The sequence below is a fragment of the Mustela nivalis genome, assembly GCF_964662115.1.
Source record: "Mustela nivalis genome assembly, chromosome: 17".
Classification (NCBI taxonomy): Eukaryota; Metazoa; Chordata; class Mammalia; order Carnivora; family Mustelidae; genus Mustela; species Mustela nivalis.
The window spans coordinates 44,235,428-44,261,083 of NC_139036.1; the positions used below are offsets into that span (position 1 = coordinate 44,235,428).

The 25,656-nt window shown below is 36.9% G+C and overlaps 1 protein-coding gene across 6 annotated transcripts in view; it reads right to left on the reverse strand.

The window, feature by feature from the left end:
* GPATCH8 (G-patch domain containing 8) overlaps nt 1-25,656 on the reverse strand; it is a 110,168-nt gene that overhangs the window by 81,830 nt on the left and 2,682 nt on the right. For 3 of the 6 annotated variants that reach the window (XM_082706311.1, XM_082706312.1, XM_082706316.1), the window contains exon 2: nt 4,791-4,865. In XM_082706311.1, the coding sequence (XP_082562437.1) occupies nt 4,791-4,865 (75 nt within the window). Of the gene's footprint in view, nt 1-3,736; nt 3,772-4,790; nt 4,866-25,656 lie in introns of those variants that run through there. The other 3 variants (XM_082706313.1, XM_082706315.1, XM_082706314.1) reach the window with 2 other exon arrangements.

A 25,656-nucleotide genomic window follows, 5' to 3' on the forward strand; every position in this document is an offset into this window, starting at 1 on the left:
TTTCTTTTTTAACACTGTCTGGTTTGTAACTGACAAAGGGGCATGACAATAACAGGCTGCTTTAAATTAGATGCACATGGAAGAACTGCAGGACAATTCCACCTACCTACCCATCTACCTACCTATTTAAGGAAACTCTGCCCCCAACATGGGGCTCAAGCTTATGACCCCAAGATCAAGAGTTGCATGTTCTATGAACTGAGCCAGCCAGGCATATAAAGGCAAATACTCATCCTAAATTAACTGATAAAGCAACTGACCTTTGCCCAAGGGAGGCAGGCAAAAAACTGGGTTCCACTTAATTCAGAGTTACCACAAGCTATTTGTTCCTCTGTGTGCTCAAGACCAAAATGGTGGCAGTGTGGCATTTTCTTTGGTTTCTTTATGAATTTCTTTATGAATTTCTTAATTCTGCTCAAACCATGAAACTGAACTGAAAACCCAAACTTTTTATACCTACTATCTCAGTTGGCCTTTTTTCTTTTCTATTTCTAAAGTTAAATCTATAACTAAAATGCTATGTTATTACTCTTTGTTCCCTTCTATGATATGTGTAAGAAAGGAGAATATAATTCTTAAATGGGAACATCTCTGAAAGCAAGAAATGTAAGTTATTATAAACTATCAACATGCTGAAACACAATACCAGAAAAAACAAAAACAAAAAAAACCCCTCATTATTGTTTCAGCCATTCCTCAACACTTGTATTTATTATCAAGCAGAAAATTTTCCCAAGAAATTTTTTCTGCTCCATAAACTATATTCCATCATAATAACAATGACCATTTTGGCAACAGCACCATCAATCTGTAAAATGGTACCCTGCCAAAAAACAGATAAAAATTTATTTTATTTCAAGAGTCTGATTCCAGTTTTTATAGCAGGAAACAGAATATCATGTCTCAAGAGAAAACTATACTACAATTATGTCAGTAACTGGATGAGTTTATTAACTCCACACTCAATTTTCTTTCAGTTGACAGCCACATTCAATTTACACCATTTAGACCATTTTCAAGTGACAAAAATGGGAAGTCTCTTGAGTGGATTGTAAGCTTTGCTGATTGTGTATTAAAAGACTCTATAAGCAAAAACCAAATGCTACTAGGTGAACCCATGCAAACAACAAGTTGTAAAAATTCCCGAAACAAAAAAATCTATAGCTCACTACAGATGACACAATGAAGACTAGAGAGAAAAGCCATATAGTAATGCTACACCATTCAGCTCCAAGAAGCACATTATTTATAGTGCAGTCCACATATGGTCACTGCTAAATGTCAAATCAGCAGTCTTATAGTTACAGTTTGGAACTAGTGGAGTCCACAGATCTAAACAGATATGCAACATGACAAAACTCAATTATACATGTACTTCTAAATCCCTACATGAGCAAAGTAAACATCAGCAACTGGAGTTTGAAAACGTACATTAATTTTTTTAAACAGCTCAGTCAACCTAAGAACTATAAAGACAGGATTTTTATCAGGTAAAACAAAGACCAACTAATGGCTGATGATAGTTTTACTTCCAACAGCAACTGTGACAATTTTACTATGATGCAGGTATTTTGCCTTTGGTATAGCTTATAATCATGCCCCATCTCATTTCTCATTGTCGGTGACAAAGGTAATAAAAACCATTATATCCTAAATCACACCAACCAGTTCTTGGAACTATGTGGAATTCTAGACTGATCTATGGCTTTAGATTAAGTTTTGTTTTCTAAGTAGTTTATCTTTCTTAAAAACGTAGAGCATATAATTATAATGGGTGCGACTTAAAAAAAATCATTAAGCAATAACTTAAAATTCAAATCCTAAGAAGTTTTTTTGTAATAAAGGTAAAACATTAATACTTTCCATTTTCTCTAATCAAGTTGTCTGGCAATTCTTTCATAATTTTCTTAGAACAAAGTTTTATTCCTGACCAAAAATTTCACTGAAAGATATCTGGTTGGTTGAAATAAAGTAGGGGAAATAAAACTTTTTAACAAAAATTACGAAATACTTTATAAATGCTGGATTTTGAGGTGTTTCCCACACTTCCTGATTGAAAGGAAATACCTGTATCATCTAACAAATCTGGACTTCAGAAGTTTACTAAAAGCATAATACATTATTGAGTCTTTGTATTGCATTCCCCATCTTGCCAGTTTGCAACAAATTTACCCTATTACCAATGGAAAAGACCTTAATCCTATACTCACAATAACCCTTCACACAGGCATATTTCTTGGCACAAACCTGTGCAGCGACTTCCACGGTTACCAGCTGCTGCAGATTACCTTTGTTTTAAAAAAAAAAAATGACTAGACCTTTAGCTCCTGCAATGATCTGTAGACTCCCAAAGCTGCATATTTCCAGCCACTTTTGAGTTGCATGCTGTAGCAAAACAGTCAGCACCTCTCAACAGATATTGCTGCAGAGAAAGATTTTAATTCAGCAGAGACTCTATATGTGAGAAGCAATGCCATTTCCCCCTAAGAACAAGAGAGTTCAATATAGCCAACCAGCCATATAACTAAAACATACTTATTTAGTGAGTATTCCTTAGGTGATAGGGCACTTTCTTTTGGGTGGGGGATGGGAGGAGAAGAGGGGAATTGATACCACACTACCAACTTTCATGCCAATTGTTTTAGCAAAAGTTTCTTTAAAACCTTTCTTTAATCAATTTGATCCCCAGTGATTTGGTAAAAGAAATAAAATCCCTCCTGTTGTGTGTCCCCACTTCTATCTAACACAATGTAGACTAGGAAGCACCTCCTCCCACTACCTAAACTACCACATCAATAATATTTACTTATTTGTTTCAGGAGTAAATTTTCATTAGAAATATAATTTATTAATATACAGCTCTGAACATACACTTATTCATTTTTTAAAAATTAAATATCCAGTTGAGTACTATACCATTCATTATTTTAAGTGAAGATAATACTGCTCAACAAATAGAGCACGTATCAATTCCACTCCTACTCTTTGAGATTACTTAACAATGATTACTCAGACTGTCTTCTGATAGCATTCTTCCTATGACATGTGCTGGAAAAAATCCTGGACAGTGTGAGAGGAAAAACAGCATTAGCCTCACACACAAAAGGAAGGAATTTTCCAAAACTTTAAAATGCAGCCCTAAATTGCTTTAGAAATGTTTATTAAAGTTTTTAAAAAATCTTTATTGAGTATAGTAATAATGAATGCAAATTTAGTCTAATTAAATTTCCTACTACTTAGAGTACCCACAGAATGCAGCTTATTTAAGAATATTAACCATGTACCTTGTAGATATGGTACTTGGGTCTTGCTTCTGATAGCTATCTGTTCTTAAACTATGAAAATTAAATTATTTTTCAAGTACAAAATACTAATCTAGCTAGCTTACAGACTTCATTGTAAAATTCTGCCTTGTGATAATTCCCTAGGTGATAAAACAAGGCACACACTTCAGTGATTTTTAACTAAGCGATGTGGACTTGGCATTATATCCTCAAATCAAAACACAAGACTGGGCTTTCAGCAAACTATCAGATATGAATTCTCCCTCTGCAGCATTATCACATGCGTCATCAATTACTGCCATGCCTAAGTCTAGCATCATGCCAGCACATTAAGACAGAAGGTACTATATGCAGTGTTCACTGGACCAGAAGAACAGAAATAAGAAGGGGAGGTGGGGGAGAAAGAAACCCTAGAGAAGAAATTAAAAAAAGGCAGACCGTGCAATACAAACCAGATCATGGCTGCTTAGCTAATATGGGCCAACTGCTGTGGAAGAAAAATGTCGAACACCCCAAGTTGTGTAAATTTCTGTAAACATCTAAACACACACACAAACACACACACAACACCAACCTAATCAGGAACATAAATATATGTTGATCCTTTACTATGTTACAGATTGAAAATAAAAGCTAAAGTTAAAATATCTGTGCTCTCTAAACTGCCTTATCTTCCTGAGGAAGGAGGAGAAGCTAATGTTTCTTAAAAGGAGAGGGGATATGTCTTGACTGCTATAAAGATTAAGATTTCCTCTTTGGTCATTTTTGCTCAAGTTTACCAATAACTCACTGAAACCCTTATTAAAATATGTACACTAACCACAAATATTAAATACTAACAATACTGACAAGTTTAGACTTTTTTAACAATGAACTGTGTAATTTAAAAATAAAAGTCTTTTCAAAATGAAAATAGTGTTTAAAAATTGGGATTTTTTTAAAAAATTAAGTCAGGAAAATAAATCCCTTGTTCTATTACTTTATATCAGTATCTAAAACTAAGCCATGTAAAGAGATAGAATCAGCTTTTCACAAAAACCAGACATCTACATAAGCTACCAAATTTGTCATTTTTCACAAGTGTCTGGTTAACTGTATTAGTCAACTATTCCTAATGGAACATTTCACACGTGATTGTGTTCCCCAAGAAAGGTGAAGCTTTTCAAGGATCAAAATACATTTTACTCCTTTATTCAATTTACAAAAATACTAAACTTTAACTTGCTATCTTTAACAGAGTATCACTATGGACCAAAATGATATTTTTTCATCAAATGCTAAGTTGTTTCTAGATTTTTCAGACCAATTTCCCAAAACATTAAATATTAGATTACATCCCAAACTCTATTTGATTATTGTAGGGCATGCAAAAAAACAAAAACAACAACAAAAAAAAACCACTCTAAACTGTACTGTAAATTAATAAATTTAAATTCATTCACATCAAGTGTCACACGAACACTACCTAACTAACTATGACCCAAAATTAAGCACTGATCATCTTACCGATTCTATAGGCTTGTCAAGTGATGCCTGTTCAATTTCCAAATGTCCTTCTTCATATTGATCAAAGTGATTACCCTGAAAGAACAAGACTACAGTTATTTTTCAAAAGTAATAAATGCTGAAATTATTAATAATCTAATAAAACTAGCTGTTATTTTAAATTTTCATTCTTTTTCCGCAATCAAAACTGTGTCAAAAATTCAGACTTTTCTAAATCTACAAAAATAATTTATTAGAGGAGTCTAGGCCTAGTAATATGAATTCTTCCTATACAGCAAACACTGAAATTGCTAATTAAAATACTATTAAAAAGCATTTGGATTATTAACTTCTTCTCAGACTGACTATATTACAAAGACTGTAGGATCTTAGAAACAAAGATCCATGTTTAACTTTTCATAAACAATCCCGTACTAAAGAAAATAAGTAACAGAAGAATGAAAACAAAACCTATAATACTGTCCAACGTTGGTAACATTGCTTTTAACTAAAACTGCTAAAAAATTCAACTTTAAGTGCTAACTCCCAAATTTCAAGGAATTTGAACACACAATCTCTTGACACGTTATTCCAAACACAGCTATTCCTCAAATGATCTGCCGAGAGAGATAAACATGTCTGTGTAATGCCATATTTGACCATAATCAAGCAAGGAGTCACTGCAACTAGAATAAGTCAAAACAGTTCAGCTGCGGATAGGTGCAGACAACTAGGAAGTTCTCGCTAATTATGGTTTTCTCTCATCTCCCTGCTTCATTAGAAAAGAAGAGCTCATAATTTGGCATTAAATCCGAATACCAATTTTCTGATTTCCTTTTTGTTACAGAAGCAGGCATGATGGTTTGTTGAGTCCTTAATTGACCTAAATGAAAAGACTAAAGAGCCTACATTAATTGAGTGTGTGGAGCGGTAGGGCACAATTTTTCAAGGTAAAATTTTGGTTGAATAAAACTTAATGATAGAATATCACCTCACACCAGTCAGAATGGCTAAAATCAACAAGTCAGGAAATGACAGATGCTGGCGAGGATGCGGAGAAAGGGGAACCCTCCTACACTGCTGGTGGGAATGCAAGCTGGTGCAGCCACTCTGGAAAACAGCATGGAGGTTCCTCAAAATGTTGAAAATAGAACTGCCCTATGACCCAGCAATTGCACTACTGGGTATTTACCCTAGATACAAACTTAGTGATCCAAAGGGGCACGTGCACCCGAATGTTTATAGCAGCAATGTCCACAATAGCCAAACTATGGAAAGAACCTAGATGTCCGTCAACAGATGAATGGATCAAGAAGATGTGGTATATATACACAATGGAATACTATGCAGCCATCAAAAGAAATGAAATCTTGCCATTTGCAACAACATGGATGGAACTAGAGCTTATCACGCTTAGCGAAATAAGTCAAGCAGAGAAAGACAACTATCATATGATCTCCCTGATATGAGGAAGTGGTGATGAAACATGGGGGCTTAAGTGGGTAGGAGAAGAATAAATGAAACAAGATGGGATTGGGAGGGAGACAAACCATAAGTGACTCTTAATCTCACAAAACAAACTGAGGGTTGCTGGGGGAGGGGGTTTGGGAGAAGGGGGTGGGATTATGGACACTGGGGAGGGTATGTGCTTTGGTGAGTGCTGTGAAGTGTGTAAGCCTGGTGATTCACAGACCTGTACCCCTGGGGATAAAAATATATGTTTATAAAAAATTTAAAAAAAAAAACTTAATGATAGAGATATAAAACATATAATCTGCCACACTGTATCATAAACACTAGGTTACTTGTTTCTCTCATCAGACTGTAAAGTCCTTAAGAACAAAACTAAATCTTATTTATCTCTTATAACCCTAAAAATGTGGTGGCTAAACATCACAGAACAATTAGGTGCTAAAATTGTGTGGTACTGATAAAAAAAAATCCTGGAATTAGACAGTGGTGGTGATAATGGTCATACAACAGCTAATGTACTTAATGCCACTGAACTGTACACTTTAAAGTACTTAAAATGGTACTTTTATATTGTATTTTACTACAATAAAAATGATAAAAATAAAATTTTGCAGAAGAGTCTATCCAAAAGAAAAGAGTAACAGGAATGGGTTTTCCAAAGAAAAAAAGCAAATCCTAAAAACTGAAGAGCTGACATTCCAAGAAGGAGGAAAAGCAATCATCAACAAATACTAAAAATGAAAAAAATAGCTATAAATCCTGAAAGGATTTATCTCCAGTATTTTGTCTGACAATCTCTTTAAAATTAACACTTGCCTCTTCTTTTAACTTCTAAAACAACATTTAAAAGATTAAAAATAATTACTACAAGGCATTAATTGCAAGGTGCTTCAAAATTCCCAAATAGTAAACATCCAAATATTCAGATTAACTCAAAAACCTCACATTGCATAACAATGCCCCACTAAATCTATTAACTCTTTCACTCCACAGCTCTATAGGATTTAAAGATAAAATCTCATCCGACCAACAATAACTGGATACTATTTTGAAAGTTACTTTAGAGTAACTTAGGACAACCATGCTTTAAATCAAAAGAGAACTGCCCCCAAATTTATCACTATCCAAGATGATATAATAAAAGCACAAACACCTGCAGATATTGTGAGAGAACTACCAAGCAACTCCATAAAAAAGAATATGGACATCTAAGAAAAGTCATTCTAGTTCATCCTTACTGCACAAAAGATCACTCAAATTTTTCCAAACAGATAATGAATCATTAACAAAATCCTTTCATCGTAGACTTAAAATCACTTTAACGATTTTATTTTTTAATTAATCTCTATACCCAATGTGGGGCTCAAACTTACAACCCTGAGATCAAAGAGTTGTGTGCTGTATTGAATGAACCAGCCAGGTGCCCCAGATTTAGTCATTTAGAAAATCCTTCTGTAGATTACGAACATGTTTCAAGTAAGATACTTCACAAATTTCTAAACACAGCCAGCTAAGTTTTTCTAAACCTTCGGAACTCTTGGGTGCCTGAGTGGCTCACGTCATGATCTGGGGGGCCAGGGATGGAGCCCCACATCTGTCTCCCTGCTCAGCAGGGAGTCTGCTCCTCCCTCTCTCTCTGCTCCTCCTCCCACTTCTACTCTCTCTCTCAAATAAAAAAAAATCATTAAAAATAAATAAATAAATAAATAAATAAAAAAAACTAAAAAACATGCACAGGCAACTCTAGAATACATCTACAAGCTGATACTAGAGATTAACTCTGAGAATTGAGTGCCTAAGAGACAAGAGATGCGAGGGAGGCCCTGTTTTTAACTCCATGTTTTTTCCTTCTGAATTTTATACTTAATACCCTAAGACTCAAATACTCTAATGGAAATCACAACCATTCTGTGTTTATCTTTGAATGCTTAGCACCATTTGAAATAAATTTCTAATGACATTATTTTAAAATTTTAAAGTCGTGTTGATTCAAAAATATATAATTTCCACTTTTTGAAATATAAAAAGAAAATAAAATCATGATTTCTTTGGACATTCGAAACTTTTCCTAAAAAGCAAATACATCAGACATAAAGGCCACAAGCTCAGTTAATTTTTTTGCCAGCATTCTCAATAACTGACACCAGAATTGCTCTTTTGCTGCTGAGAGGTTGACTATTCAAAAACAAACAAAAAAAGGCATCTAGGAATCATCCATCATATATTCCCAACTTTAATAAATTTCAATTATGGCATGGTACAGTAGATTAATCATCCAACTCTTGGTTTCGGCTCAGGTGGTGATCTCCATTAGTGAGACACAGCCACGTGTAATCTGCTTAAGACTCTTCCTCTATCCCTCCTCCAGGGCAATGGGGGAACTGAGGGGGGGGCTCTCACATTCTCTCTCAAATAAATCTTATTTAAAAAAAAAAAAAAAGCAACAGCAGGAGATGTCCAATAGGGGAAGAGTTTAATACTATTTTATTAACACAACAATCAGGGAGTTACAATAAAAACTTTAAAACTATACAGAAACAGGTTAAGTTACACAGAAGGGGAAAAAACAAAAAAGGCAGTTAACTAATTACAACTGTGTAAGATTTTCTTTTTTTTTTTTAGATTTTATTTATTTATTGACAGAGAGAGATCACAAGTAGACAGAACAGCAGGCAGGCAGAGACAGAGAGGGAAGCAGGCTCCCCGCTGAGCAGAAAGCCCGACGCAGGGCTCGATCCCAGGACCCTGGATCGACCTGAGCCGAACGAAGGCAGACGCTTCAACCCACCGAGCCACCCAGACGCCCCTGTAAGATTCTTTATATGGACAAAAACTGAGTGGCATACTGAAAATGTGACAGGAGCTGATTTGAGGAAATACATCTAACGAACACCTAAAGTTTAATTTTTTTTTTAAATTTAAATGCGATTTTAGGGGCACCTAGGGCTCAGTCAGTTAAGTATCTGCCTCCGGCTCTGGTCATGATCAGGTTCCTGGGATTGAGCTGGGTTCCCTGCTCAGCAGGGTGTCTGCTTCTCCTTCTCTCTCCCTCTGCCCCTCCCGCACCACCTCCTCAATCTCTCTTTCAAGTAATTATTTTAAAAATATGATTTTAGTGATAGAAGATGACTTTAAACAGCCTGAAAAGCAATATTCCACAACTCACCATAACTGAATTAGTGAACTGAGATTACTTCTTGACATAAGTATCTGCTTCATTTGCCATAATAAACCAGCCAATTAGTTGCAACATTTGAGAAGTATAAAAACTGCTTGTATTTTTTACTGTCTTAGAACTTACCCTTTTAAATATTAGGACTACAATACCAAGTCACAAACAATATAAAGCACCTACCAACCAAAAAATACTTTCCACACAAGAGAAATTATCATTACAAGCTTCATCTTCGTAATTTAAACTGTTTATCACCAATTCTAAGTCCTATAGATATTGCTAATTTGCTGTATGACTTCAAACAGTGTTACGTTTCGCATCCACTGTGTACTCATTTACAAAATGAAGAACTTTAACTGGACACTCTTTTATGTCATTTCTTTCTTTTTTTTTTTTTTTTGACAGAGAGAGAGAGATATATCACAAGTAGGCAGAGAGGCAGGCAGAGAGAGAGGAAGGGAAGCAGGCTCCCTTTGAGCAGAGAGCCCGATGCGGAACTCGATCCCAGGACCCTGAGATCATGACCTGAGCCGAAGGCAGCGGCTTAACCCACTGAGCCACCCAGGCGCCCCTATGTCATTTCTTGATCTAAAATTTCACAATTGCAAATTTAAGCTGAATTAAATTTAGCCTCTAGAAAATGGTTAAGTCATTTAAAATTTGTTAATACAAAAACATATGCCATTAATTCCTACAAAAGAAAAATATTAACAACAATGGCAATAATCCTTGGTGGAAAAGCATAAAACATTTTTCACCTACCACCAAAATAATGTAGTCTTATTCCATGACATGTAAACCAAGTAAAAGCAAACAAATGACCTTGGTTTGGTGATGACTTTTTAGATTCAACACCAAAGGCATGAGTTACAAACAAAATAATAAACTGAGCTTTACTGGGCACCTAGGTGGCTCAGTGGGTTAAAGCCTCTGCCTTCAGCTCAGGTCATGATCCCAGGGTCCTGGGCTCTCTGCTTGGCGAAGAGCGTGCTTTCCACCCTCCCCACCCCGGCCCCGCCTGCCTCGCTGCCTACTTGTGATCTGTCAAATAAATAATAAAATATTTTTGTAAATAAATAAATAAATAAAATAATTGAACTTTGTTAAGATTTTAACCTTCTACTCTGGAAAAGACACTGTGAAGAAAATGAGAACACAAATCACCAACTGGGAAAAAACAGTTCCAAAGTTACATCTGATAAAAAACTTATCCAAAATATACAAAGAAATTAATAAAATTAAATAAGAAACAAAGAACCCAATTTAAAACTGGGCAAAGGATCTGAAATGATACCTCACCAAAGAAAAAATACCGATGGCAAATCAGCATAAGAAAAGATGATTAACATCATACATCATTAAGAAATTGCAAATTAAAATGAAATACCACTACATATAAAACAGAATGGCTAAAATCCCAGACACTGGGGTGCCTCGGTGGCTCAAGTCAGCTAAGCATCTGCCTTTGGCTTAGGTCATGAACCCAGGATCCTGAGATCCAGCCCCACACTGGGATCCTGGCTCAGATGGGAGTCTGCTTCTCCCTCTCCCTCTGCTCCTGCTCTCCTCTCTCAAATAAATAAATAAAATCTTAAAAAAAAAAAAAAATCAGTGGTTGCCTGGAACTTCAGGGAATAAGAACGGATGAATAGGCTTAGTGCAGGACATTTTTAGGGTAGTAAAACTGTTCTGTATAATACTCTAATGGTGGATACATGTCATCTGTCAAAACCAACAGAACTACACCAACAGTATCAAACATGCCACTCTGGTATGAGATATTGATGGTGGGGACACTGTGTAAAGGGAGAACAGATATATGGGAACTCTACTTTCAGCTCCATTTTGCTGAGAATCTAACAATGCTCTAAAAAATAAATTCTATATGTTAAAAAAAAAAAAAAGTAAACAACAAAAGAGAGGTAATACTTTGAGTATACCCATGGTCAACATTTCCAAAACATTTCTTCCCCAAAATATGTCCATTTAAAAATTTTGCTACAAAACTATAAAGCTGGTAAGTGATTACTTCTTAGAAATAAAACAATGGGTGCCTGGGTGGCTCAGTCATTAAGTGTCTGCCTTTGGCTCAAGTCATGATCCTGGAGTCCTGGGATCCAGCCCCGCAGCGGGGAGCCTGCTTCTCCCTCCGCCTGCTGCTCCCCTTGCTTGTGCTCTCTCTCTCTAAAAAATAAATATTTTCATTTGAAAATATAAAGAAGAAAAATGAACGAAAGAAGTAGGGCTTTCCTTCACTTTCTACTGTTACAACACAGCCTGCATTTTAACAATATTCACTTTTGGGCGCCTGGGTGGCTCAGTTGGTTAAGCCTCTGCCTTCGGTTCAGGTCATGATCTCAAGGTCCTGAGATCAAGGCCCACATGGGGCTCTCTGCTCGGCGGGGAGCCTGCTTCCCCCCTCTCTCTCTCTGCCTACTTGAGATCTGTCAAATAAATGAATAAAAATAAAAATCTTTAAATTAAAAATAAATTAAAATTAAAAAAAAAAAAACAAGACAAAACAGCAACATATATAGGTACTTAAGACAACTGAAATTTTTATTAAATTATACCCCAAATTAATGGCAATTACAACATTAACTAAATTTTTGCCCTTTAAAAATTTATTACAAACAGACACAGCCAAACAGGTTCTAAAGAGACATGATAGCTAAATGTAATGAGGTATCCTGTATGGGACCCTCAAACAGAAAAGGACATGAGGGGAGTACTAAGGATACAGATACAGACTGGAATTAATAATAATATATCAATATCCATTGGTAAAGATTATTAGTCTGTTAGTATGGTAACAAATGGGCAAACACTAATGTAAGATGTTAATAAGGGAAACTAGGTGCATATCTATGGGAACTCTTACTATCTTAACATTCTTTCCGTAAATCTAAAACTGTTTTAGATTTAAAATAGTTTTGAGAAAGGTCAGTACCACTCCATACACTCAGACAGGCACAGATTCTTTCAGCTTTATAAAATAACTTCAGAAACCTTATCCTCACAAACTTAGATAATACAGGATGTGGCAATCAGTTACACTTGGAGGAAATTTTTTTTTTCCTTTCTGGAGTGACCAAGAGTGCATGTGAGCAGGGTGGAGAGGGAGAGAGAGAATCTTTTTTAAGGTTTTTTTATTTTACAGAGAGAGAGAGAACATAAGTGTAGGGGGGGAGGGGCAGAGGGAAAGACAGATGCTAAAGCAGACTCCCTACTGAGTACAGAGCCCCATGTGGGGCTTGATCCCAAGACCCTGAGATCATGACCTGAGTCAAAATCAAGAGTCAGCCACTTAACTGACTGACTCATCCAGGCAACCCAACAGAGAGAATCTTCATAAGCAGGCTCCACACCTAGAACCGAGCCCCAAGCAAGGCTTAGTCTCATGACCCTGAGATCATGACCTAGCTAAAATCAAGTCAGACCCTTAACTGACTGAGCCACCTAGGCACCCTTTAATCATCCTTACTTCACAAATAAGAAACTAACACAGACTGTGCCAAATGCACAAAGGCTTCTGATTCTTTGGGTCAGGGATAGGGTATATGGTAGGAATAAATGTAATTTTATTTTTGTTGAAATTTTTATTATTTATAGTTCAAACACAGTGTTACATCAACTTTAAGTTGTAACGGGTGTACAATTTAGCACTGGGCTCCTGATTCTTAGCCTCATGTTTCCACCACTGTAAACTATATAAAACTGAAAAGATTTAAAAAAAAAAAAAAAGCATTAACTATTACCATAATTCTTCCCCCATGACCATAATTCTTAAACAGTATTTCATATAGAAAAGTTAGTTAAAACCTGCTAGTTAGCACAAAAAACATGGAAAGACCAAGGAAATATTACAGATTAGAGAACACAAAGAAGAAATAACTACATGCGATTAATTTAGAATCCTGGGTGGAATCCTGAAACAGAAAAAGAATATTAGTGGATAAAAGTGGTAAAATTCAAATAAGGCTTATGGTTTAGTTAATATTACTGTACCAATGCTGGGGCACCTGGGTAGCTCAGTCAGTAGTGCTTATCCTACAAACTTTAAGAACAGTAGTAGTAGTAGTGGGGGTGGGGTGGGGGTGGTAGTGGTGACCATGATGATAGTAGTATTTCTTATTTTTCCTCACACATACAATTTCCATCATCCTGATGAACTTAGACTTATTAAGATTATTCTTTCCAGAGGCTCCTGGCTGGCTCAGTCATTAAAACCTGCAACTGCTTATCTCGGGGTCCTAAATCCAAACCCCACACGGGGGGGGGGGGGGGGGTTATTTTTTTAAAAAGGTGGGGGGGGCGCCTGGGTGGCTCAGATTAAGCCTTTGCCTTCGGCTCAGGTCATGATCTCGGGGACCTGGGATCCAGCCCCCGCATCAGGCTCTCTGCTCAACGGGGAGTCTACTTTCCCCTCTTTCCCTGCCTGCCTCTCTGCCTACTTGTCATCTCTCTCTGTCCAAAAAAAATCTTTAAAAAAAAAATTCTTTCCAAAAATAGGCAATATGGCATTTGATTATGTACAGGCCTCAACAGGGATATTAAGAGGAATATTTTTTTTTCCTGCTTTACCCTGCTTTCAAAATCTCATTTAGACCTCTCAAATCCCATTAGAATTAGGACGATCACATAATGTATCTTACAAACCAGGGCACTTTGAGAGTAAAAGGGAAGGCTACGGGTAAACATGCCATGACAAAAGGCATAAACTACGACATATGGTCACCCTAGGGAAAATTTACAAATCCTACATTGAAGTATTCTTAAAATTTAGTTTAATGATGACTGCTTAAAACACTTAATTCCAATGCCTAAATCAACTCTTTCTATCCATATACTATCTGCTTTCAGAACTGAAATATTATTTTTCATTTATGCTGATCAGAAATTTAAGTTCAAAGGGACCAGACTAGAAGCAGTTTCACTTTTCAAAAAATTGTTTTAAAACACACATGTATACATAACACCCTACGGACTTTCTTTCAACTGCCTCTCTCAACAAAAGCTTCCACTTGTGGTGGGTCTAATTATAAATGAACAGAACCTGGCTGACCTGTATGTCATTAAAATACACGGTAGCCCTAATTCCTTATAGGTCAAGGATTCTGCTTCCAAGCACAGGACAAATGTGGAAACTTCTCTCTTACAAATTTAGCTGTGAAGATCATTTAAATATAAATAGAGACATGGACTGTCCTAAATTTATTCATATAAGTGGAATCTTTTATTTGCTAACCAGTGCTGATTTTGGACTTTACACAATCCTGCACCTGTACCCTTTCCAGTAGTTAAATATGGCAATTAATAGGGAAAATTAAAACTAGAGAAGAGGATAAATTATTGGGACAATTCTTTAAAGATCACAACCAAAAGACCATAATCTCAAATAGTAAAACACCATATTCAAGACCCTGAAGAGGTGATATTCTCCTCTATCTTCCTATGACTATTAAAGTTTAACAAGATTTCCCCCCAAAATTAATGAAAAACCGTTATTCATAGTCAAAGTCATTGGATTCAAGCTCTCTGATGCACTGTCAAATCAATTATTTAATACAAGAATTATAGAGACTCAACTTTTAAATCCTTTCTGATTTTTCCCATTTAAACTATGTATGAGCCAAATTTAAAGTAATTTTATCATTGGTAGTATATTGTACCACTCATGCTAGCCCTATCTTTTAGCACCTGGCTCTGGCTATTAAGCTGCATATTATGGACATTCCCCTCTCTCTTCTTCAAATCTCCCCAACCAAAATTTATCTTTTGTACTATATTTACCATTATTCCCTAAGAGATTGTCTAATGTCACTAAGGGGATATATTAATCACTGCCCTACCTTACAACTCAAGTAACAGACTTGTTTATAATTTGGACTTTCTAAATTCAAAACATGTAATGATGCTGATTTTACCTGCCATCGCAGGACGCTGGGATCTGAGCTGAAGGCAGCTGCTTAACCAACTGAGCCACCCAGGCGTCCCATAAAAAAATCTTTAAAAAAAAAAAAGTTATTTCCACTTAGAAAGTGGACAGAAACATCTGTGTGGTCAACTCTTCAAAAACCCCAATTCTTCATGATTTTCGTAATCATACAGTCTGATTTACAATGACTTTCAGTATACTATTATAAAAACCAAAGAACTCTGAAGTGAGAGATACCTGAAATTAAATCGCAACCATTTGCTAGCTGTATAACCTTGGGCAAATAAATTATCAAAACTGTCTAGGCCTAGGCCTATGTCTTCAGCTGTTATATCCAGATTATTACACTATAGCATTACTGCATAGCCTGGGTGGCTCAGAGGGTTAAGCACATACTTTCACTCAGGTCATGATCCCAGGGTTCTGGGATCAAGTCCCACAATGGCTCCCTGCTGAGCAGGGAGCCTGCTTCTTCCTCTACCCCTGCCCTTCCCTCCCACTTGTGCTCTCTCTCTCTCTCTCAAAAATAATAAATATTTTTCAAAAAAATAAAGAGGTACAAAATAATAAATTATTATTTTAAAGCACTGCTGAAACCAGTCAATACCCAGATGAAAAATTCATTTATTGAATTTACTTCTATGTAAATTACCAGGAAAGATAACTGGCTCAATTTGCAATCTCAGCAAATCATAAAGAACTTGAAAAACATTACACTGGGTCAAGGGTATGAGGATATCACATACTGGGCTCAAACACATGCACACCTGGGGCGCCTGGGTGGCTCAGTGGGTTAAGCCGCTGCCTCGGGGTCCTGGGATTGAGTCCCGCATCGGGCTCTCTGCTCAGCGGGGAGCCTGCTTCCCTTCCTCTCTCTCTGCCTGCCTCTCCATCTACTTGTGATTTCTCCCTGTCAAATAAATAAATAAAATCTTAAAAAAAAAAAAAAATACATGCACACCTGTTTGCAATATCAAATTTTCTGGGTAATTTGACTAGAAAAAGAACGAACTGTTTCCAATAAAAGCCCTACATTGAAAAATTAGCAACTTTAAAAACCCCATAGGAAAAATAAACCTGGGGCACCTGGGTGGCTCAGTGGGTTAAAGCCTCGGCCTTGGGCTCAGGTAATGGTCCCAGGGTCCTGGCTTCCTCCTCTCTATCTGCCTGCCTCTCTGCCTACTTGTGATCTCTGTCAAATAAATAAAAATCTTAAAAAAAAAAAAAAAAAAAAGAGAGAGAAAGAAAAAAAGAAAAATAAACCTTTTTCAGAAATGCATGAAAATACAGCAAACAATTCTTGAGGCATTCAGAAAGACAGGAAGACAACAGTTTAATTCATCTGGGGGTGCCTGAGTGGCTCAGTTAAGCTTCCAACTCCTGATTTCAGGGTTGTGAGATCGAACCCCACACTGGGCTCTGTGCTCAGTGCGGAATCGGCTTGGGATTCTCTCTCACCTTTTCCCCTTGCACCCCCCCCCCCGCCAACTGCTCTTTCTCTAAATAAATAAAATCTCAAAAAAAAAAAAAAAGAAAGAAAAAAAGAATCTGAAACCTATAGTAACGTATTTCTTTTACCACTGGCTGGTTATGATAGATCTCTATTCAGAGGTCTGACAAAACTTCTGCACTAGTTCACAGGTAAAGAAGTATATGTGTAATGTTTCACACAAAAGGAAACACAACTAAAAGACGACTGCTGTAATTATATTTAATACATAATAATGTAAAATTATAACTAGCCATTAATACAGACTCCAAATCTGAATATCCCTCAACTGGCTTTATAGGTTACCACAAAAAGTAATAGCCCAACCTAGATAATCCACAGTACAGCAGGAAGCTGAGTCCCCAAGTACATATATATTCTTCCCAGGCTCTACTAAGCCTCTCCTTACTTTCCTTAACTGTGAATACCTGACTTTCCTTAACTGTGAATTCAAATATCTGAGCAACTTCTAGGTGCTAGACCCTGGCTCAATGCTAGAAAAATGAATAAAACAAAGACTTGGCATCCAAGGAGTTCTAAGTCCAGTGTGAGGAGATAAACTATAAGGAAGTATACAGTAAGAGAGGTAAAAACACAGTAGTTAAGAGCCAACACTGGTCCAAAATACCTGAAAGCTACCTCTTCAACTAGCTAAGTGGATCTGGGTAAGTTTTTCATTGTAAAATGGGGATAATAGAACCTGCCCTACTGGCAGATTACATGAAATAATGGTGCACACAACAAAGTAATAAGCCCTCTATACTGTGCGCTGCTACTATTGCCAGTAAAAGTGCTATTACTGAAATATGACCAAAGTGCTATGGGAGCACAGAAAATCAACTAATTCAACTTAGGAAGATGTCAGAGGTGACACCAAAAATTTTATATTGAAGACTATAAAAGTACAGTAGCAGGAATTCAAGACAGCTAAGAGCATATGCAAAACCAAAAATAAAAAAAAGAGCCTAGCAAGGCACCAGGGTGGCTCAATCAGTTAAGTGTTCACCTTTGGCTCAGGTCATGATCTCAGTCAGGGTCTTGGGATCAAGCCCCACTCTGCTTCCCTGCTCAGTGGTGAGTCTTCTCCCTCTGTCCCTCCCCTTGCTCATTTTCTCTCTCAAATAAGTAAAATCTTTTAAAAATTTTTAATTAACCAAAAAAAGAAAGAAAGAAAGAAAAGAGCCTGGCATGTCCAGGTTAATAAAAGAAAACTGAAGGATGGCAGAACAATGAAGTGAAAAGAAAAGAGATACACCTTTTACAATGGCACCAGATGCTCCAGTTTGGTTTTTTGGGGTGGGGGGGGGGGCACCTGGATGGTTCAGTTGTTAAGTGGCTGCCTTTGGCTCTGGTCATGATTCCAGCGTCCTGGGATCGAGATTCACATCGGCTCCCTGCTCAGTGGAGAGCCTGCTTCTCCCACTCCCTCTGCTGCTAACCCTGCTTGTGTGCATGCGCGCGCTTTCTCTCTCACTGTCTGTCAAATAAATAAATAAATAAACAAACAAACGAATAAATCTTTAAAAATATAATAAAGTTATTAAAAAGAAAAAAAGATTTTATTTTTAGGGGCACCAATATGGCTCAGTTGGTTAAGTGTCTGCCTTCAGCTCAGATCATAATCCCTAGGTCTTGGGATGGAGCCCTGCATCAGGCTCCCCGCTCCCACTCCCCCTGCTTGTGTTCCCCCTCTCAGAGTTTCTCTGTCAAAAAGATAAATAAAAATCTTTAAAAAAAAAAAAAGCTACTTGGATTAGATAAATATCTCCAAAATATCCTGGCACAGGGCCCATACCAATGAACAGAGGCTGATAATATCATCACTAGCTATCACAGCAGTCAACTTCTGCTGCTCCAACAGTCAAGGGCGAGTTTATAGTACCCAAATTTGACAACATCCAGTAGAAGTACCATCTCCTCTCCCATCTACCTTTTTACTGACACAAATGAAAATGGACTGATTTTATCTTATTTCTTATCCTTTATGATGCCATGCTAATACATGGGCACTCAATAAATGTTTGGGAAATGGAACTGTCTGGTAAACCTATGCACAGTGAAAAGGCCAGCAAGAAGTCATAACTAAGTAAGTTTATAACGCCAAGAGGTTACCAGAAAACAAAAATGATAAACATACCAACCATTTCCTACCAGATAGGTAACTGGTAGAAAATGCTGCAATGTATTAAAGGGAAACAGTGCTCTGCATACTGTAGATAAAACTAACACTCATCTCCTCAAAAAGAGACCAATCTATACACCACAGCAAAAAGAACACTACCAAAAAAATACAAGATAAATTACAAAATAAATCAGAAGATAAAGTTCAAACCCCTGCTCTGAATTAGGCAAAATAATTTATCTGGGCCTCAGTTTCACCATCTCTAAAATAGAGTTCCTATCTAATCTATCTACCTCACTGAGCTACTGGAAGAAATTAGACAAGAATGTATCTAAGCACACTTACTAAACCATAACAGTATACAACTACACAATATTACCATTCTTATATCCAGGTTAGATGATTTTACAACATCCTGACTTCTTAGTTCCCTAACTTCCTTTCTTATGATCTTGTCCTCCATTCTACTTTAGCCGTTTCACTATCATGTCATTACCAATAATCTCAACTCTTCCATAATCTCTATTTCAAGCACTATGCTCTACCAACAGTAACAGCTCATTCCCTCTAGTACCTCCAACTCCAATAATTCTTTTGTTTTTAACTGAAGTGTAATTAACAATGTTATATTAGGGGCGCCTGGGTGGCTCAGGTCATGATCTCAGGGTAGTTGGATGGAGCCCTACATCAGGCTCTCTGCTCAACAGGGAGCTTGCTTCCCCCTTTCTCTCTGCCTGCGGCTCTGCCTGCTTGTGATCACTCTCAGTCAAATAAATAAATAAAATCTTTGGGGGAAAAAAAGTTCTATCAGTTTCAGGTGTACAATACAATGATTCAACAAGTCTACACATTACTCAGTGCTCATTACAGTAAGTAAACTCTTTTTTTTTTTTTAAAGTTTTGTTTTTTTTTTTTTTTAATTTATTTGACAGACAGAGGTCACAAGCAGGCAGAGCTAGGCAGGCAGAGAGAGAGAGAGGAAGGGAAGCAGGCTTCGCTGCAGAGCAGAGAGCCTGATGCGGGGCTCGATCCCAGGACCCTGGGATCATGACCTGAGCTGAAGGCAGAGGCTTTAACCCACTGAGCCACCCAGGCGCCCCTACAGTAAGTAAACTCTTAATCCTTTTTATACTTTTCCTCATCCCCCACCCACCTCCCATCACTCCAACAATTCTTAAACCCCACTGCAGACTACAATCCATTGATCCAACTTTTTTTTTTTTTTTAAGATTTTATTTATTTATTTGACAGAGAGAGATCACAAGTAGGCATAGAGAGAAGCAGAGAGAGAGAGAGGAGGAAGCAGGCTCCGCGCTGAGCAGAGAGCCTGATGCGGGACTCGATCCAACTTTTCCCTCCACTCCAAAAGTCCTTACTTATCTCCCCACCCACCAGGCTTACAATCACAGTCCGTTATTATAATCCCTATCTTGCCCCCATTCACATTAACTCTGGTTGATGAGCACTTGGTTATCACAGCTTTAACTGTCCATACAACACATCTAACAACTGTGTCTGAATTAATCTTCCAATAAGAAGAACAACCGTGTTGGGCGCCTGGGTGGCTCAGTGGGTTAAAGCCTTTGCCTTCGGCTCGGGTCATGATCTCAGGGTCCTGGGATCGAGGCCCACGTCGGGCTCTCTGCTCAGCGGTGAGCCTGCTTCCTCCTCTCTCTCTGCCTGCCTCTCTGCCTGCTTGTGATCTCTGTCAAATAAATAAATAAAAATTAAAAAAAAAAAAAAAGAACAACCGTGTTGATGTCTATACCCTGTTTAAACACCTTAAATATAACTAGGACAAAGGCACCTGGGTGGCTCAGTTGTTTAAGCTTCTGCCTTTGGCTCAGGTCATGATCCCAGGGTTGGCTCAGGTCATGATGCCAGGGTCCTGGGATAAGCCCCATATCCTCTGGCTCCCACTCAGTGCGCAGTCTGCTTCTCCCTCTTCCTCTGCCCCTCCCCTTACTTGTACTGGTGCTCTGTCAAATAAATAAAATCTTAAAAAAAAATTAATTAAAAAATAGCTAGGGGGCTCCTGGGTGGCTCAGTGGGTTAAAGCCTCTATCTTCAGCTCAGGTCATGATCCCAGGATCCTGGGATCAAGCCCCGGATCGGGCTCTCTGCTCGGCAGGGAGCCTGCTTCCTTCTCTCTCTCTCTCTGCCTGCCTCTCTGCCTACTTGTGATCTCTGTCTGTCAAATAAATAAATAAAATCCTTAAAAAAATAATAAATAAATAAATAAAGCTAGGAACATTCCTGCTTAGAGCATTAAAATAAAACTTAATTGTTGTAGCCTCAGCTTTCACTTTTTCCCTATGTACAATGGCTTAATCATTGTTCAAAGAGAAAAACAAAAACAAACAATTCTGCCTGTTCCACTTCTATACTCTTACCCTGGCTATTTTCTCCAACTGAATGCCTCCCTATGATTTCAGGGTCCGGGCATTAAGCCCCACATCTGGCTCCCTGCTCAGCAGGGAGTCTGCTTCTCCTTCCACCTCCCTCCCCTGCTCCTGCTCCAGATGTGCATGTTCTTTCTCTCTCTCGCTCGCTAATGAATAAATAAAATCTTAAAAAAAAAAAAAAGATGTAGTCTTAGCTTTCAAGATCCAGCTTAAATGCATAAAGGCATGCCCAACCATTCCACTTCAAGAATTCTCTCATTTACTTTGAATTTTTTATTTACTGACTACGCTATTCACCTAACAATCCTGCTGATTTTGAGTAGTAAATACTATTGTTACTTTTGTTACCTCTCAATCTAGGACAAAAAGCTCCTTTTCTTAGCCTCAAGTTTTCTCTATACACACACACTTCTTAGTACAACTACTATTCAAATATTATTTTAACAACCTTTTTAAAAGTAAGTTTAGTGCACCTGGTGGCTTAGTTGGTTGGGCGACTGCCTTCAGCTTGGGTCATGATCCCTGGGTCCTTAGGATCAAGTCCCCCATTAGGCTCTCAGCTCAGCAGGGAGCCTGCTTCTCCCTCTCCCTCTGACCCTCCCCCTGCTTGTACTCTCCCTCCCTCCCTCCCTCTCTGCGTCAAATAAATAAATAAAATCTTTAAAAAAAAATAAGTTTATATACTAGAAAATATTCTGAAGGTAATATATCCCTTGGTATCTCTTATGCAGATACCCTAAGGCAGTTATTAAACCAATTAAATTTTTAACCATTTTTGCTCCTTCTAAGATACTTCATAATTTTTCTTATAGCATTACTCAAAGCAATAAGGGAAATTACTGACTACAGCATATAAATGCACAAGAATTAGCTTAAGCTTTTTATATAGTCAAGATCTATATTATCCAATTAATTTCTTGATTTTTGATCAGTATTATCTACAAAAGGTTGAAAAAGCAAGCTACTTCTCCCTCATCAACACTAAAAAATATTACTTGAACCATAAGATAAAAGTACTAACTTTTCCAACAATTATCTAAAATATCAGTCAGAAAATATGAGCGATGATTTTTTCTATTATAACTAAATCTGAAAAACAAAAACAAAAACAAAAAAAAAACCCCTAAATCTGAAGGGCTGTTTTGTATTTCAATTCCATAAAACAGAGAGATAAACTGAATTCCTCTTTGAAATCAACTGTCAGAGAAGGATGATAACAAATAACTGAAACCTAATGAGATGAGACCAAATTAATATTACAAAGACATCTTCTGCTTGTTTGAATGATGCACAACTTAAGATTTATCTTACCTCGACACTACTAGTAAAAATTAAAATTAAGTTACAGGAAACTACTATTTTGGCCCTAACTTCAATTTCTTACTATCTAAGCACTTACTAAAATATTATATGCTACTAACCTACATATAATGCCAAAATAACTGTGGCTACTTTTTCTTCCATAAATTCCTATATTATGTATAATATATTAAATGCATCTGTTAAATCACAAAGAAATCATTTAGTATGACAATATAGTATATTCTTTCAGCTGCATATATTTAAATTTTTGCATTAATTAATACAATGCATTAAGCACATTCAGATAGATTTCCACAGTTAAATGGACAATTCACTTTTTATAACTGGAAAATCATTACAACATCTTCTGGTATCCACTGCAATATCAAATCAATGACTTCTTTCAGTATCTGTGGTGGTCATTTGTAATTCCTTTGGTAATTAACCATGAGTCAGCTCTCACTTAATGCTAAACGGCGATGCTAATATGAAAAGGGATTTAATGCCAGACATACAAGCAAAAGTACCAAACTGTTTCAGGGAAGGAATGTTAATAGAATTCAAGAACTGGATGTCTACTTCAAGCTGGAACCCATTTACATTAATAAAATATTAGAAACTTATTAAGTCACAAGAAAAAAATGAAATCTCCACATGGGTTTCAAATCCATAATTCAAGATCTCATGAACTCCTAATCCTTTCCAGAAAATGGTAATTTTTTTTTTTTTAAAGCAAACTCCACCACTCAATGTGGGGCTCAAACTCGTGACCCTGAGATCGAGTTGCATGCTGCACTGACTGAGCCAGCCAGATACCCCAGAAAATGGTCATCTTGGCCACAAGAGAACACTGTCCTTTTTTCATTTTATCATATACCTAAAGAGATGGAAATTATATGGAAATATATCTCAGCTATGAAGCAGAAGAATCAGTATAGCTAATTATATATGAGTCTAAAAAATTTTTTAAGTCACAAATTTTAGTTCTGGTTATATAAATTATCATAAATATCTAAGAAAATGGGAAAAAAGAGTTTCTGTAGTACTCTAATGGGAATTGTGTGATACAGATAGAAAAAAATGGAATGAATACAACAGGGTCACCTAGATTTCTGTAATGCTGATAGCACTAGAACAGCCCTGTAAATAATCAGCCTAATAATGAATCTGTCTAGATCGGTTTCTTCTTGGTCTCAATGCCTACTTTGAAAACAAGTAAGCATACTGTCACATGAAGCCCTGTGATCGCAATTCCTGCCAACCCCATTGTCCCTCCAATGCAACTTATGTTTTTCTCTGTGATGTTATTCCTTAACTGTCCCTTTTCCAGTACCTTTTACCTTGAATATTTACCTTAATCCTTCAAATAACCACCAGAGAACTTTCCCTTATGCTAACCTTACACGGTAACTCTTGAACACATGAAAATGTACTAACCAATAATTTTGCATTTGTTAATAATGACAATTTATCAACAGTATTTTGATGGTACAGCCTTGGTTCCAACCCTGTCCACCTATATAATATATAGGGGAAAGGGAGTAGTAATGATTTTGCATAAATTTCAGTATCCCAAGCAAAGTTCACACTGATTTCCACAACTAGTGGCATCTCTTCCAGATGATGGGAGACCCTGGAAGCAGAGTCCATACTACATAAAGTAACTTGCTCTGCCTGCCACTCCCTCTGCTTGTGTGTGGGCTCTCTCTCTCTCTCTCTCTCTCTGACAAATAAATAAATAAATAATATTTTTTTTAAAAACCCCACACAAAACAATGTCTAAACTAAAATAACAGTTAACAATATGTCCTCTATGATAGTGTAACTCATCACTGTCAGAAGTCTCCTTCTAAGTCCTTGGGAGAACAAGAAACCGTTCTGGACAAAGGGGAACACAGTAAAAACTAACTGTATAACCTCTCTAAAAGCTCACTTATTCTTCATAATTTGTAAGTTTATCCTCTGTATTTGATGACTCAATTAGTTATATAAAATATGTAAGTGGCAGTAGAGACAATGGCCATGTGCATAGGTTCAAGAGTCTTAAGAGCCAGGGTGGGACTCTAGGTGCTGCCATCTACCAGCTATATATACCTGGCCAAGTTATTTAACTCTCTGTGCCTCAGCTGCCTCATTTGAAAATGAGCGTTAATAGTACCTACCTCATAGAGTTATTGCAAAGACTATGAGAAAATACACATATAGTGTGTAGAATGGTGCCTATTTATTATTAAAATGAAGTTAGTGAAAATGTTTAAATGTATGTTCTTAATAATGATTACTCTTTATATTCCTAAGTGCTTCAGGTGCCATGCCACCGTTAATTAAGCTCCTCACCATACTACATAAAACACCTTTGAAACGTCAGGTGTTCCCAAATAAGTGAATCCACCTCTGACTCCATACTAAGTTCAAGATACCACAAACTCTCCAAAATTTGCAAGTGATGGTAAATTGGCAAAGAGTGAAATTTTATCATTTTTAGTTATCTTGCCAATTTAAAGCCAAAAAAATGACAGTCATCTAGAACTTACTGGAGAAGATACACAGAAAAATTTCTAGTGCTGTAAGAAGATCTTTTTAAAAGCAACAGGATCCATGCACTCTTCGGAAACCTACTTTGGATTTGTTTTCAAATGTACTCAATGGTTTCACCTCGTTTATCACTCAAAATCTTAAAAGGAGGCCACATTTAATGTTAATAATCCAACCTCAAAATGTTTTAGATGTACTATATACAGGAGCATGCTCTTACATTTTCTCCCTAATAACTATAAATTGAAGGATATCATTAATGAAAATCAGTATTTTTTCTTATTAAAACATCCCGAAGAAATACTACTTTAAGTTTTTTTTTTTTTTTTAATTTATTGTAGTTGACTGTTTTAAATGGATACTTTTTAGAAATGTTAGTACAGCGGCGCCTGGGTGGCTCAGTGGGTTAAAGCCTCTGCCTTCGCTCAGGTCGTGATCCCAGGGTCCT